The sequence below is a fragment of the Dendropsophus ebraccatus genome, chromosome 14 (genome assembly GCF_027789765.1).
Source record: "Dendropsophus ebraccatus isolate aDenEbr1 chromosome 14, aDenEbr1.pat, whole genome shotgun sequence".
Classification (NCBI taxonomy): Eukaryota; Metazoa; Chordata; class Amphibia; order Anura; family Hylidae; genus Dendropsophus; species Dendropsophus ebraccatus.
In genome coordinates, this window is record NC_091467.1 from 35,457,138 (window position 1) to 35,473,602 (window position 16,465).

The following is a 16,465-nucleotide window of genomic DNA, read 5'->3' on the forward strand; positions in this document are numbered from 1 at the left end:
TTCAGTTATTTAGGATATAAACCCACACACCGTATACACAGCGTATTTACTGCTACGATACGCAGCAAATACGCAGCAGATTAGATCTAAATAACTGAACACAGCATCAAATTTTCACCATGAAATCTGCTGCGTATTTGTTGCGTATCTGCTGCGTATACGGTGTGTGGGTTTGTACCCTTAAACAAAATCAGCTGCGTATCCGGTAAGTGTGAACGTACCCTAAAGGTGAGAGATGGAATCGGAATACCCCTTTAAAAAAAAAAGGTATATACTGGAAAGCTCCCTGTAGTCTTAAGAGTAGGGGGCTCTCGCCAACAGACAGTTGAAGAAAGGGGTTGGACATAATGAAATTTCTGTGAACTCATTGTTCTCGGAGAGACAAGCTGCTGCCAGAGCTGTCTAGCTGCAGCTTACCCCTTCCCTCCCAATAAAGAACACAGGGACAGTACTCTGTATGGGGAGTATGAGAAAGAACAATCGTTTGGTTAATAGTTATGGAAGGTATAGGCAGGGAGGACTGGAGCATGTCAGCACTCTACATCAGAGGGAAAAGTGGAGGCCGTATACTATAAAAAGACCATTGCTTGCATGGAAGGTCTCTAAAGACCACCTATTTTGTAGGGTGACTTTCTTATGTATATGGAGGCCATCAGATGATGCCTAGGAAGAAAACGATTAGGGATGCTGGATTTTGGCTGCCCAATGCTTCTGTTCCTGAGAGACAAGATACCACCAGTGGCGTCTGGCAGCAGTTCCCCTCCCTTTTTTCTATTCAGATAACATGAATGCTCAGATTTTGTTTAACAGCTATGGTAAATGTATGGCCAGTCCATAGAAAAGTCAATGCTCTAATATCAATCTAGGCCTATACTGTAGCCATCTTATGGCAGGTCAATCATGACAGCAAAGACTCCAGTACACCTTGAGGATGTGTTCACACACTCAGGATTTCTGCTGCAGTTTTAAAAGTTTTTAAAGCCAAAGCCAGGAAGTGACCATGGATGGAGGATATACAAAGACTTCGAGGAGGGGGCACATTCACTACCCTGAGATAAGCAGGATATTTAGATGAATTGCTGCCCTCTAGGCCGTCCAGATAAAGCTTTTAGGTGGTGTTGGGAGTAGCGGTTATGTGAGGACACACAAGCATGGCGAACAAGCTCTGGACAGCATACAAAGTCTTTTAGAGAACATAGCTTGATCCCCGAGAATTACCAGCAGCTTCCAATCTCCTTGTCCGCCAGACATAGGCAACACCTTTATTTCTTGACACTAAAGGCCACACTTTACGTGCAATAATGGAGGGGGAAGCTAGCGTGGGCCTGTAAGGTCGGTGCTCGCTCCCCCCTTTGTTTCCCGCTCACTACCTGTGCCATTACACACTCAGACAGCGATCAGGGAGCAGCGGCCTGGGATTGTCTGGGCTGCCCGTTGAAGTCTACAGCGGTCTGCTGCCACCGCTCCTATTGCACCGGGTATCACGCAGCAGACCATAGATGACGTGATCAGGACTTGTGGTCGCTTAACATATTCTATAAACACCAAACAATCTCTGGATGGAAAGGCCGGTAATTGGCCAAGTAAAAAGCCCTTTTACATTGACAGATCTTCGGCTGAATGTTGCTGCAACGAGCACCGATAATCGTTACTTATGGTTCATTTACACAGACAGATTTATCTGACAGATTATTGAAGCCAAAGCCAGGAATGGATTTGAAAAGAAAAAAAAAATCTGTCTTTCCTTTATGACCTGTTCTCTGTTTATAGTCGGTTAGTGGCTTTGGCTTCAAAAATCTGTCAGATAAATCTCTCTGTGTAAACACACCATTAGCAGTGTCTTTACAAGGCATGATTATTCGTTAAATACCTTACTATCAGCCACACATCCCGTTTACACAGAGCAATATGCGGCTGATCGCATCTTTTGCGTGGCTGCAAAATTTACTGCCATCAGCCGACATGCAGGTGTTTTCCTGCTCCTAGACTGATCGCAGACACTTTTACACGGGCCGAATATTGATCGAATGAGCATTTCTAGCAACAATCCTTCCCAATAATTGGCCGTGTAAAAGGGGCTTTTGCAGAAGAGAATTTGGCTTCAGGTGTCACAGTGCCCATTATATGTCCTGCTACAGTCATCTTCGTTTGCAGTGGTGCTGGGAGAAAGAAACTTGACCTGCTACGGACCAGAACTGTTATGTATTTTGTGACTATTTCAGGTTCTGTTTAGGATCTCACAACAGTTGGATTGGAATATGAAGGCCTTGTGGTGAGCATTTTAATCCTGCCTTTGCTTTGGCATGACAACTGCTGGTGTGATGATGTGGGGAGGACTCACCGCCTCCCTGCTGGTGTGATGATGTGGGGAGGACTCACTGCCCCCTGCTGGTGTGATGATGTGGGGAGGACTCACTGCCCCCTGCTGGTGTGATGATGTGGGGAGGACTCACTGCCCCCTGCTGGTGTGATGATGTGGGGAGGACTCACTGCCCCCTGCTGGTGTGATGATGTGGGGAGGACTCACTGCCCCCTGCTGGTGTGATGATGTGGGGAGGACTCACTGCCCCCTGCTGGTGTGATGATGTGGGGAGGACTCACTGCCCCCTGCTGGTGTGATGATGTGGGGAGGACACACCACCCTTCTGCTGGTGTGATGATGTGGAAGCCATCAAATATGAAAGTAATAACCCCTACTAGTGATATGAGGGACACTAACAGCTCAGTGATAAGTACAGGACACTCTGAGGCCACATGTGTTTTCTCATGGCTTCTATCTTCACACTAATGGTCGCCCACACACAGACCAATCCACTAGATTATAACACTTCTTTGTCTGCCTGGTCACCAGATTTATCACCGATCTAGGTTTCTCTATGGAAAAGAAGTTTGCAAGAACAAACTGTAAAAAAAAACCCTTGTGCCAAACATGTTTATACAACCGAGAGTTTGTGGCTTTATTTCAGTATCTTGGTAAGTGAATGAGCATTTACAGCGTGACCATAATCTTTTACAACACAAACAATCCAGCTCACCCTCAAAAGGTCCTACCAGGGACCAACAAAGAAATCATTGGGGTCTGCAAATATGATAGGATGCTTACGTCATTACTTCACAAGTGTATTGTCCACATAGCAGTCATTGGAGAACATGCATAACCAATGCATTTTATACGTTCAAGGCTTTTCGTACATCTTACAATGACATCTTCAGTTTGGTATGAAAGGTACAGTATACTAAATATATTAGAAACACCAAAGGGCAACAGTACATAACGCTATGGAATGAGTGGGGAACGCCCTGTATATACTAGCAGTGTTACATGCTCATCATTTATCAGTCTGAAGACAACATAAAGGCATTGATAGAATTTCTTAGATTACAGTCATTTCACGTCAGAAAACAAAGTCCAGGAGAAACGTAATATCCTGCACGTCAGCTCAGATGTGACCGTAAACCTGTGTCAGGCAAAAGGCACTTCAAGCCATGGCAGATTATTATTTTATAATCGGTCTTTCATTAAACGGCTTTTCCCTTAAACCCCCCCCCATGCCAACAGGCACTTAAACACTTTGGGGGGCATTTAATATATGGTGCACAGGCCATTTTGTGGCGCAGAGGGCCCACTTGTGCATAAATCAATTTTTTTCAAATAATTTATTTTCAAGAGTACTCTGCGCCAGAAGGGCAGGGAGGGCACGTACCGGGCTAGTCCTGCAGCACAGAGGGGGCGTGGCCTCTGTATACGCCGCATTTAACATTTTATAAGTGGAAAATCTTAGGAAAACCTACGCCAGCTCTTAGCACTTGCGGGCTCTGGTGCGCACAGGATTTGTATAGAGGCAGTGCCCCTTTATGTCCACTTACTGAAACCTCCTAGTGAACAGCTACCACCACCAGGCAAGGAAAGTTTACGGCAGCTACACAACGCACTGCAGGACACCGAAACAAATGGACGATCATTGAATACATCATCAAACACATCCTACCAGTATTGGACTTTAAAGGTGACCTGGAACATCTTATCCTATAGCAGTGTAGCAGTTATTCCTCCTAGAAAGAGACAACTGGGTGTAACCAGATGAAGAAGTGTTCCTTGACTGTGTGACTGTATCCAATCAGTGTAGGAACACGCACCTGAGTGATAACGCCCATTGAGGCGTTTGGTCATACTTCTCCAGGAGGAATAACTGAGGAACAACCTAAAACTATAAGAAAAGATGTTCTGGAATTATTTCATGCATTTATTAAAGCAGACCGGTCAAGAGAGCGCAGGCCATCTTTTACAGCAATACTCTGGTATCATATGACAATTACAATCCTGCCAGGTCGGTGATGTACAAGGCTGACGTCATCACATATTAGTATCCACACTGGTAAATGTACTTACTCTGCATTAAATCCATTCACATGAAGAATTCTCATCTGCTTCACAATTGTGCTTTTCCCCGACTCTCCAGCACCTGGAAAGATAAATACAGGTACATTAATACTCAGAGGATAGAAAAGGACATAGGACAGTGAAAAGCAATCTATCAACTCACTCAAACAATGCAAAGTATGAGGCACAAAGCTATGTCCCTGGGTCAGAAGAACTGGATACACAAGTCTGGTCAATAAATAGTTTCCAGCTCCGACAACTTTCATTTTCACTGTGTAACAGAATCAGGGAAAGGAGCGCTACTCCGAGACCTGATATCTGACAGGCTACAGATCCCAGCTGGCTGTTCATATAAGAACCACACTGCCTAAGATAGTACAGTGCCATGTGGGTAGGGGTCCCTGCAATGTGACGCCGTACACTGAAGCTGACCACACACAGCCGTCCACAGAAATCACCTTCATTACTCCTGACACCATCATCAATCCATCCCCTGCAGGTTGTGCATGCTTATTTCAATGGATAAAGGTTTATTTACAGCGTGCAAAAAACACCACAAACCATATCAAATGCAATGCTACCCAACAGATAAGGAAGCAGCCATGCATACTACAAGTGGTATTTTTACCCCATACCAGTCCTGACATTCTTCACTGTGAGAACATAGAAGGCCAAAGCTGTGCCAACCAGTCAAGTGTTCCCCTGTCCACCCGCAGGATACAGGGTCATAGACACATCCACGGTTCATCTTATCAAGATATTCTAACACCATACTATACGCCATGCTAACACTGTACAGTACATTAGCTTTAGGGACCTGTATCGCTCTAACAGATTGTAACTCTGCTCAAGTCAGATTATGTGGCATTTGAATACTGGGGGCTGAAGTAGTTGGATACAGCCCTAGGCAGTCCAAGGAAAACATGGATATAGCCATAGGCTGCACCCATGTTTTCCAGGTCGCCCTAGGGCTGTATCCAAGTTCTTCAGCCACCAAATTCAAATGCTGCATGCTCGAGTTGCGCTCTTTTCTATTCTGCAGGTAAAACCACACAGCGGTGCAGTCTGGCATATCCTCATCTCGCTAAAGTCCCGTGCACACAGCAAAAGAGGCAGAAACTTTAAGCAGAGGCCACCTGAAATACTGCCTGTCTCTTTGATTCAATCGGATTTCAAGTGCGCCTAGATTGTCAATTCTTTGAGTGGAGGCACAAGAGAAATCCATTGAATCAATGGGACAGGCAGAATTCTGCAGGCAGGCAGTCGGGATTCTGTGGCAGAGAGCTTTGCCGCTGAATTTCGCCGAATTTACTCAGTGTGAACTGGCCCTAAGGCTGGAATCACACTTTTTTTTTAGCTCAGGAAGAAGACATAAAAGCCCCATCTTTTCGGTTCACATAATGCCCCCCCCCCCCCCCCCAAAAAAAAGAAGTAGTATTATTTATTTCTAAAGCACCCTTGATTTCAGAGCGCTAAAGTAAACCACAGTATATATCAGAACACCTTATTCTGATGTATACCGCCAGTGTGTAATATGAAAAGTGATCGGAAGAGCCCCCAATACAAATTGTTAGATGACAAATCTGTACATTCCATAAAGTTTTGGGCACATCTATTCTAATAGGCTATTTACACTGTTCAATGTTATAAGCAATGCTGGGGGAAAAAAAAGACTGTTCTACTACAGGCAGTAATTGCGGCAAGGATTCACATATAGAAATCTATAGGAACATCCGTAATTTTTCAGAGAAAAGTCTGTAAAAATACGGATCACCTCAGTTAACGATCACTTTCCTATTATTTTCAGATCAGCAAAAAGTACCGATTACAGATGCACTATAGACAAATTGTTTGTGGCTTGTGGATGACGACTGCAAACATAAAATAATCTAAACTAAATAAATTAAAAAAAAAGAAAAAGTCAAAATATTTAAATATAAAAATGTAAAAAAAAGAAAAAAAAAATACACTTGATTGAACATTTAAAGGAACATTACCAAATTACTGTGTCAGACTTCCATCCCCAAAAATACGTGCTACTACACTACATGCAGGTCAAATGTCAGAAAAGTGAAAAGCCTTGGGCCTGAAGCAAGTCCTACACCCAGGAATGAAGTTGTCGCTTGCAACATATCTGACAGGTGTGGCTGTTTACACTCTGCAGCGATCAGGTAACAGGCCCAGTGTCACCAGCTACATGAAGTCCTGTGAGCGCACTACCTCGGGAGGCTGCATTGTTGTTTTTCAGGCTCCCCAGCTTTCCCAGAGCCCCAAGAGCACCTGTCTATATCTGCAGAAAAAAAAAAAAAAAAACATAGCCAACACCATTGTTTCTGTGTTTTCGGGCTTTTTGCTCTCCATGGTCTATAAACCTGTGACGTCTGTTGTGCCACTTACGGACTACATAACGGAATAGTCATTCTAAGGACATCAGCAACCCCTGTTGGAGCTATAATGGTGCGTGGCCATGTTGGATGTCATCTGGCTTTTTAAGGTGTATCAAATTAAAAAGTAAAAATTTAGCCCCTGTAAGTTCTAAAAGTTATAAATGACAGAAGAAATGTCAGGATCCATTAATGTTGTGGCTACATCTCCCAGCATGCCCAGCAGGAGAGGCACAGATTAAAGACCACTCTCCTAGGGGTAGATGTCAGAACTGTGGATCATGCTAATAGCTGTCAGAGCATGCTGGGAGTTGTAGTCTTGCAACAGCTTGAGGGCCCCAAGTTGCAGACCACTTCACTAATGGTTCACATGGATACATATCCATAGCAAACAAGATAGGTGTATGACATTATACAGCAGACACTACCTAGAGTCTATCATATGCTGCATGTAACAAAGATTCCCAATCCGTGGCCATGACTATAGCTCGAGAATAGTTGGAGATCACTGGTATAGGGGGCAAAATCTGCAGAATCACATAACTTCCACCACGTCTGAACACTCCATTATGGTGTACCCCGGCCTCTATGCACAGCAAGCCCTGCAGGACTAGTCACATTGACGTGCGGAGCGATCTGACTAGCTTGTAACGTCTACAGGAATGCGATCACCCTTGTAAACAAGTTTTTTTCGGCTCCAGATATCAAAACCCAATCCCCCGTGTTTCTCTACAAGTCCATATACACCATACCGCTTATCAAGAGTTCTGGGAGGTATGACGCCGTGGTGATCACCATAGTGGAGGCCTTACAGCACGGGGTGAAACCTGCAGCTACCGCAAAACTACAATTCCCAGCATTCCTGGACAGTCAAGGTCTTACCTGTCCTAGCATGATGGGAATCGTAGTTCTGCAACAGCTGCAGGGCCTCAAGCATCACACCTGAAACCTAAAGGAAGCTATGGAAGGACACACTGACGACATACAAGCCAATGAGAACAATATGATATCATTACATACATATTAACACCTGACTCATCTCTTGAATCGACAGCTCAGTATTTCCAGAATGGAAACTTTATTTTTATGTGACTAAAACAATAACAAAGAATCTTATTAGCCTGAAGGCTAAAGGCCCTATTGCACGGAACGATTACCGGCCGTATTCGGCTGATATTGTTCGTTACGGCCAATAATCATTCTGTGTAATAGAGGGCAACAATAAGCCGACATAAACGATGTCAGCTGATTGTTGCAGTTGTTTGCCTTTCAACATGTTGAAATACAAACGACTAATATAGCAACGATCTGCTGCCGTCGCTCCATGGAATAGGAGTGGCGGCAGCAGACCACCGCTATCCTCTATGGGCTGCCTGGACGATCTAGCCATCACCTGGGCAGCCCCCCCTGCCATTCCCAACAGCCCCCCCCCCTTCCCCCTGTACTCACCTGCCGCATGTAATAGCGGCGGCAGTGAGCGGGGAATGAGGCACAAACAAGCTCTAACAGCGCTCGTTTGCTCCTCTAGTCACCCCATGTAATAGGGGCTTAATGGTCCATTTACACAGAAAGATTATCTGACAGATTATCAGTCAAAGATTTGAAGCCAAAGCCAGGAATGGATTTGAAAAGAGGAAAAATCTCAGGCTTTCCTTTATGACCTGATCTCTGTTTATAGTCTGTTTCTGGCTTTGGCTTCAAATCTTTGGCAGATAAGCGGTCAGATAATCTTTCTGTGTAGATGGACCCTTAGAAGGTACATTACTACACACTGCTGTCAGGTGTCTCACCCTTAATATACATATTATATGGTATAGCACAGTCCTAACCTCACTGCCAGTTTGGGGTCACATCTTTGTACCCCAATATCCCGTAAAGGTGCCTATACACCTTCAATTACTGTCAGCAGAATGATCTATGGAGAAGAGGAGGGGTAAACCACAGCCTCTCTCAAAGAACAAAGGGGTTAGGCAGTAAAATACCATCACCCCAGACTGGCAGTGATTTGGGTCATCAGTATAAAGTGTATGGGATTCATAAAAGAAAGACCTAGAGTAACATTATCAGGTACTAATTCTTAACTAGTGCACACAATTCACATTTTGCTAAAAAAAAAAAAAAAGTTATCCCAAGATTACAACTTATCACCAGTCCACAGGTCTGTTTCTGATGAGTGAGGGTCCTGAGTGGCTGTCTGAATACAGTGGTGGAGGAGTATGTGCCCTGCCTCTCCCCTCAGGCTCTATAGGATGTGTGTAGCTGCACTCAGCTGTCTTCAGTAGCCCCATAGAGCAGGAAGGCACATGAGCGACCAAGCAAGGCACATGAGCGACCAGCAAGGCACATGAGCGACCAGCAAGGCACATGAGCGACCAGCATGCTCGAGTCCATCCAAACCCAATCGTTCAGCATTTGATTAGCGGTGGCTGCTGAAGTTGGATAAAGCCCTAAGGCTATGTGGAAATCATGGATATAGTCATTGGCTGCATCCATGTTTTCCAGACAACCTTAGAGCTTTATTCAAGTTCAGAAGCCACAGCTAATCAAATGCCGAATGATCGGGTTCGGATGGACTCGAGCATGCTCGAGGTTCGCTCATCTCTACTAACGGACACAATGTAGATACACATCAAAAGTTTTGACTGGTTGGGGTCTTAAGGCCCTATTCCACCAACAGATCTGATGACAGATTATCTGCCAAAGATTTGAAGCCAAACCCAGGAACAGACTATAATCAGAGATCAGGTCATAAAGGAAATACTTCTCCTCTTTTCAAATCCACTCCTGGGTTTGGCTTCAAATCTTTTGGCAGATAATCTGTCATCAGATCTGTTGCTGGAATAGGGCCTTTAGTGTTTAGACCCAGTCACAGTGGTTCTGTGCCATGTTAAAGAAACAGATTCTCAATGGGACTATGGGACTGTGTCTCCTGCACAAGGTGTTGGAGGATATATACTCAGCCACACACCGCCTCCCTGCTTGTTCTAGTGAGCTGCCAGTGTCTTTCCACTCAAACCCAATTGACTAAAACTTTTCATTTACAGATTTTCAAAAACAAAATCTTTCCATTTTTTTTGCTTCTCCGGGGTCACTGCTGTTCTGCTAAGCCAATCTGTCCCGCCACAGCCACTGATTAAGAGAGAGGGAAAACAGTGACCTGGGAGCCAGACAAGCAAGTTGGAGTGTGGACAGGTAATGTAGTCACTTTTTAGCCCGGCAGCTGCTGAATAAAGTAGCTACATTCTTGCATGATGAAAATCCGCTGTGAGAATGTGGAGCCCATGGGTCGTAACAGTACACAGTATCGCAGCAGATTTCGCTGCCAGAAAGCAGAAGAGATTTGTAATTCACTTCTATTAAAATATCTCAAGTCTTCCAGTACTTATTAGCTGCTGTATGTCCTGCAGGAAGTGGTTTATTCTTTCCATTCTGACACAGGACTCTCTGCTGCCACCTATGTCTGTGACAGGAACTGTCCAGAGCAAGAGAAAATCACCCAAATAAAATCTCTCCTGCTCTACAGACTGATAAGAATACCACTTCCTGCAGGACACACAGCAGCTGATAAATACTGGAAGGCTTGAGATTTTTTCATAGAAGTAAACTACATATCTCTAGCACTTTCTGCCACCAGTTTGTCAATCTAGCGACCAAACAGATTCCACCTTTCATTACTCAGACTCTTTGAAAAATGAAAGGTGGAATCTGATCATCATCAAAATACTGCAGAGATCAGGTGTGATCAGGAGATCTAGCTGTAGAGAGAGCGCCTCAGCTGCACGAGCCACTCCCCGGCTGTATCTCCATAGTGGCTAAATCCGACAATGTAAGTCTATGATGCTACACTGTCAAAAACTAGCAGCCAGCAGGGGAGTTGATGGCATGACCACCTCACTGTCTCCCCAGCCATATCGTGTGATCAGCAGTGAGACCAGCTGTGATCAATAACTTTAGATGACACAATGACATGTTGAAAGTTATTTTTGAAAGTATTCTTTAGCTATGTACATAACGTCATTACAGGCCTATAAAACCTACAAGAGTTTGTATAATATTTTGCATTTACATGTTTACTTCCACATAGCCATAAGAAACTGTGTGTCTGAGGTCTACATGAACCCTATTCATTACATGATCCTGATATACAAGGATAAAACACTGTGCCAAAAGCAGCTCAGCTCTACCTTGAAATTAGGTGGGGGGGACCAGCCGAGCAGGTAGTGCAGCCCTATTACAGAACATGCCAGAGAATGGCCACAAAGACAATGGCTGCCAATGTCCTGAAGGTGAGGAGTTGACCCTTTAATGTAGAAAACCTGAGGGTTAAAGGTGGTCACAGACCGAGGCTGGATGAACCTGGTCAGCCAGAAGACAATGCATGTAATAGATTATTCTTGTTGGGGCTAAATAAAACTGGCTCCTGGAGTAGTCTAACTGGCTCCTTAAGTCTCCAGTAATCTGGCCACCACCCCCGCTAGAGACATAAGAACAGTATTCAGCTATGCTGCCCGACTACTGGGGATGTCACACGTCTTCTGTAAAGGTGGCCATATCCCTTCAGTAACTTCTCTTTCCCGCCCGCTGCCCATCCTCTACATGCACAGGAACGCTCGTCATAGCCAAGCTTTTCTGTGTTCTCTCACAGAAGGGGTGACTTTCCATCACACCCCACTCCGTTCTCACTGGTTTAACCCTTTACGAAGTAAAAGAACCAAACACTAGACCTGGACTAGATAGTGGTTGTGGTCATCTTAACTGGTAAACGTGATTTCTTGAAGGACACAGGTGATGGATGATCTAGGATAGGGAATAAGTGTCCCTACTGTGGAGGGAGAGCAACCACTGGGACCCCTGTGATTCCAAACCAAATGAATGAAGCAGCAGCAACGTCATGGGTGGCGTCTGGCATTGCAGCTCAGTCCCATTTACTTGTGTGATGTAGATACTTCAATCCTGGACAACACTTTTAAGGCCCTTTTACATGGGCCAATTATCGGAAAGGAGCATCGTTAGAAACACTTCTTTGGCCGATTATCGACCTGTGTAAAAGTGTCAATCGGCCAAGGAGCAAGAACATGCCCGCTCATCGGCTGATTGCATGTGGCTTAAAAATGTATCGCTATTGGACCTGCATCTTGCTGTGTAAACAGAGGATGTCCAGCTGATAACACATTTAAATGGCTGTATAAACGATATAATGATTGTTTGTGCAGCCCAATCACATGCCTTCTAAGGGCACTGCAAACAAGCATATAAGAGTAGTTTCACTGTAAGTAATAAGACAGTATGTGCAGAATCTGCACAATGCCATGTTTCTGCAGACCGCGGCCTGCCTGAATGGCCCATGTAGGTGATCTGTGGACTGCTCAAAAAATCACTGATCATGTACAGTGCAGGATACATATACAAACCACACAATCATGTGCACTGGCCCACTGACTAGAATGGGTTGCCATACTGTCTCGAATTGCAGCCAGTACACACAGACAGAAACCTTGGGGGTCTAAAAGGGAGTTTTCCATTCCTGGACCTCCCTAAGTAATGTCTATGTTCTATAGACATCAACCTAATATCTGTATCACTCCCGGCTATAATATAAGAAGCTGGAGTAGCAGCTCAAGATTAGAAACTGTGTAAATGCAATTCCTCACAACACTATGCCCAACTATTCCGCAAGGTGGTTCAGAAGACGACAGAGTGGCAGAGATCCCCAATAAAAACATTCTATAACAAGGCTAACCACCAAACATATCAAGAACCCCAGCCACCTCTATAGTGAGCATTAAATCTCTGGCTGCGGAGATCAGTCCTGAAGGTATCCAAGCACTAGTGATCACAGTGTACAGGTTGTAGGGTGTTTTTTGGCTATCCAAGCTAGGGCTACACAGCGTCATGTCACATAACAGAAAACAGCATCTAAGTTAGGTGACTAAATTATTTGTGCAACCTTTTACTGTGATCAGTGACACCAGGCGAGGGGGGAAATTATCTTACTGGTAATGTTCTTCCTCCAACAATAGACCTGGGGCTACAGCACTATATAAAACACATTACACTGAATTTTCCTGTGCATTGACTGCGATGGGACGAAAAACCATTGGTATAGGTCGGGCTCTCCTCAGACACAAATTCAGTAACACTCACTAAACACAGCCAGCAATTTTTCTAGCGTTTCACATATGGGCTTTTTTAAAATTTCATTTTATTGCCCGTATTTCTTTTCATTAAAAATCATGTGATTGTTTCTTCATGTGACAAGGATTTCTGTTGGAGAATTGGGGGGGGGGGGGGGGGGGGGGGGGGGACGAGACGGGACGACCAAACCACCAACATGCATACAGAAATTGCGTTTCTTCTGCCATTTTCCCCCTACAGAAGTCTATGGAAGGAAAATGCCACAATTTTTATCACATGTCTATAGGAGTGGTCTTATTTTGTAAAAATGCCAATTGTGAATCCATAGAAACACCGATTTAGGCTATGTTCCCACACAGTATTTTTGGTCAGTATTTTGCAACCAAAACCAGGAGTTGATTGAAAACACAGAAAGGCTATGTTCACACACTGTGGAAATTGAGTGTATGGCCGCCATTTAACAGCAAATAACGGCCAATGTTTTAAAAGAAGGGTAATTATTTGCCGTTAGTAGCTGCTATCCACTAAATTTCAGCAGTGTGTGAACATAGCCTGTGTTTTCAATCCACTCCTGGTTTTGGTTGCAAAATACTGAGCAAAAATACTGTGTGGGAACATAGATTTAGACTAGGAATACATGCCGCCTTTGCTCACACAAAGCCTCAGACACATCTTAGTTCCAAATTAAAAACTTGCTTGCATGCGACAATTACGATTGGAAAAAAAAAATTATATAATTGTCCAAGAAAGCAAACAACCATGCAGCTAAGGTAAGTAAAAGGGGTTGTACTGCAGCGGACGACAAGTCACATAAAATCTGCGATGGTTGACTTGGCACGTTGGGAGTTGTAGTTTGGCAACAACCAGAGAGCCACAGGTTAGTTGACACTGGTTTACATCAATCTTTATAATAGCAGCTGCTTGTGTCCACAATATTAGTGCCATCTTGCAGTGCCCCCTACTCAGCGAACCATCTCCCGACAGTAACCATTCTGCCCAAATCTACTGCTGGGCAGTAGTATAGGTCCTTTTACACAGACTGATTATCGGGTAATTGAACGTTTCTAGCAATGTATATTACCAATAATGAGCCTGTGTAGAAGTACCCTAAAACATGACTGGTCTCTCCGTACAGCACACTAGCTGGTATTGTCATACACAGGATATGCCATAAATGACACAGATGCAGGTCCCATCTCTAGTGGCCAGACATGAATGCTGCCGATTCATTCACCTGGGGGACAAGGGACCTCCACTCCCAGCGTTCAGACCCCCACTTATCAGATTCCTATCCCTGGTCCTGTCGCACATCTCCATCACTCCTATAACCAAACGGGGTGGCGTTGCGCCCTGACAGTTGCAATGTAATCCCTATATATAGAATCATGAAAAGTACCTGCAGTAAATGTCTAAAAGGAACGACTACTGAGGCCAATGATGCACTGGCTCAAAGCTACAACCCCCAGCATGCCCAGACAGCCAGCCAATGGCAACAGGTGGAAGGCCACAGGTTGGCAAACTAGACTAGTGGTCTACAACAGGGTTGGGGAACCTTCAGTCCTTTAGCTGTTGCAAAAGTCCAGTTCCCATCATGCCTGGAAGGGCAAAGTGAATGTTCTGCAACAGATGGGGGGGGGATGAAAGTTTCCCATCCTTGATTTACAACCTGCAAAAACACAAGAGCCATTGACTGACTGGGCACACTAGGAGCTGTATTGCCACAGGATGGTCTAGCACTTGAGATATGCCCAGCCCTGGGGGTAGACAGAATATACATACAATACACCAGAAATCTTTGCAGGGAAGAAGTATTGAGCACAGAGACATGACACAGCTAAGGCTGGGTTCACACTGCGCTTTTGCAGTCTTTTTTTCATTCATTTTATGCAAAAGCTTATGCGAAAAACATTGACTTCTATTATAACAAAAAAAAACAAAAAAAAAACAGATCAAAAATGCATCCTTTTTTTTAGCATACACAAAAACATGGTTGACCTTGATCAATGCGTTTTGACCCCCCCCCCCCTTTTTTTTTTTTTTTCCTTTTACAATGAAAAAGCAGATCATAACAAATGCACACAAATGCTTTCGTTTTTTTTCATCCATTTTTTGCATAAAATGGATTGCAAAAAACACTCTATGGGTCCATTTACACAGAAAGATTATCTGACAGATTATCTGCCAAAGATTTGAAGCTAAAGCCAGAAACAGACTATAAACAGAGATCAGGTCATAAAGGAAAGCCTGAGATTTCTCCTCTTTTAAAATCCATTCCTGGCTTTGGCTTCAAATCTTTGGCAGATAATCTGTCAGATAATCTTTCTGGCTTTGGCTTCAAATCTTTGGCAGATAATCTGTCAGATAATCTTTCTGTGTAAATGGACCCTAAGGGTATGAGCACACGGCAGATCCTTCCGCCATTAGCCAGGTATGAAAGTATTGTCATACCCATGATATGCCATAAATGCCACAGATCCCATCTCTAATGGCCAGACATGAATGCTGCCGTTTCATTCACCTGGGGGACAAGGGACCTCCACTGCCAGCGTTCAGACCCCCACTTATCAGATTCCTACCACTGAGGCAAACACGTGGAGGACTTGTGGCAGATTCTGCCGCTCATCCCCGCTTCACTCTCCGCCTGTGCCATAGACTCCATTCTATGGTCAGGCAGATGCCGCCCTCGGCCCAAAGAATGAATCTAAGTCCAGGGAGGGCGGAATCTGCCTGACCATAGAATGGAGTCTATGGCACAGGCGGAGAGTGTCTCTGTGTGTTTTCCTCAGTGTGCACATACCCTGAGAGTGGGTTCACATGTACCCGATCGCAGCAGATCAGTAGCTGCAGCAGGACAGCGCACTAATTGGCTGAGCGGGACGTCATGGAGCCGGGAGCCACAGAAGCAGGTCGGAGCGCTGACTTGTGAAGTATTCACCGGGCAGTGCCAGGTTAAGGGGGATGGGGGTTTACATATATACAGCGGAATGAAAACTCTGCTTCGAGTACGTAAACCTATACAAACTGACAGGACACGGAATCACAGCGGATTTTGCTGAGGAACTCATGGCGTGAAATCCACTGCAATCCGGTGTGAACCCAGGCTTAGACTGCACAGCAGATCCTTCCGCCATTAGCCAGGTATCAAAGTATAAGAAAGGACGATAGTAAAATGACCTTACGGGCATGTCAATGAGACCGTCATTTATCGAAGGAGATAGTTTTCAATCTATGGATGTGATGGTGTGTGGCAGGACAATTCACCACTGCATAGGCCTGGCAGGTTTTATGATGGTCAGGACAAATCTCTAGCGTCAAACACCAAGAAGACATGTAAGGGTACAAACACACACGCAGCAGATTATATCTAAACAACTGAACACAGCATCAAATCTGCTGCGTATATGGTGTGTGTGTTTGTACCCTAAGAGAGGGAATACAGAGCCAATATATATCTGGTTGCCATGGGCAAATGCTAAACTTTTTGTTGCTGCTTCTGTCAGGTACCCATGAAAAACACAATGAGATCACTTCGTCCTCACAGAGATGAGTACTAAGGCTCCAACCT

At 44.5% G+C, this 16,465-nt stretch overlaps 1 protein-coding gene across 3 annotated transcripts in view; it reads right to left on the bottom strand.

Moving 5' to 3' along the window:
• Positions 1-16,465, bottom strand: part of GNAS (GNAS complex locus) — a 128,214-nt gene that overhangs the window by 34,809 nt on the left and 76,940 nt on the right. For all 3 annotated transcript variants that reach the window (XM_069953999.1, XM_069953996.1, XM_069954000.1), the window contains one exon: positions 4,391-4,463. In XM_069953999.1, coding sequence (XP_069810100.1) covers positions 4,391-4,463 — 73 coding nt within the window. The remainder of the gene's footprint in view (positions 1-4,390; positions 4,464-16,465) is intronic.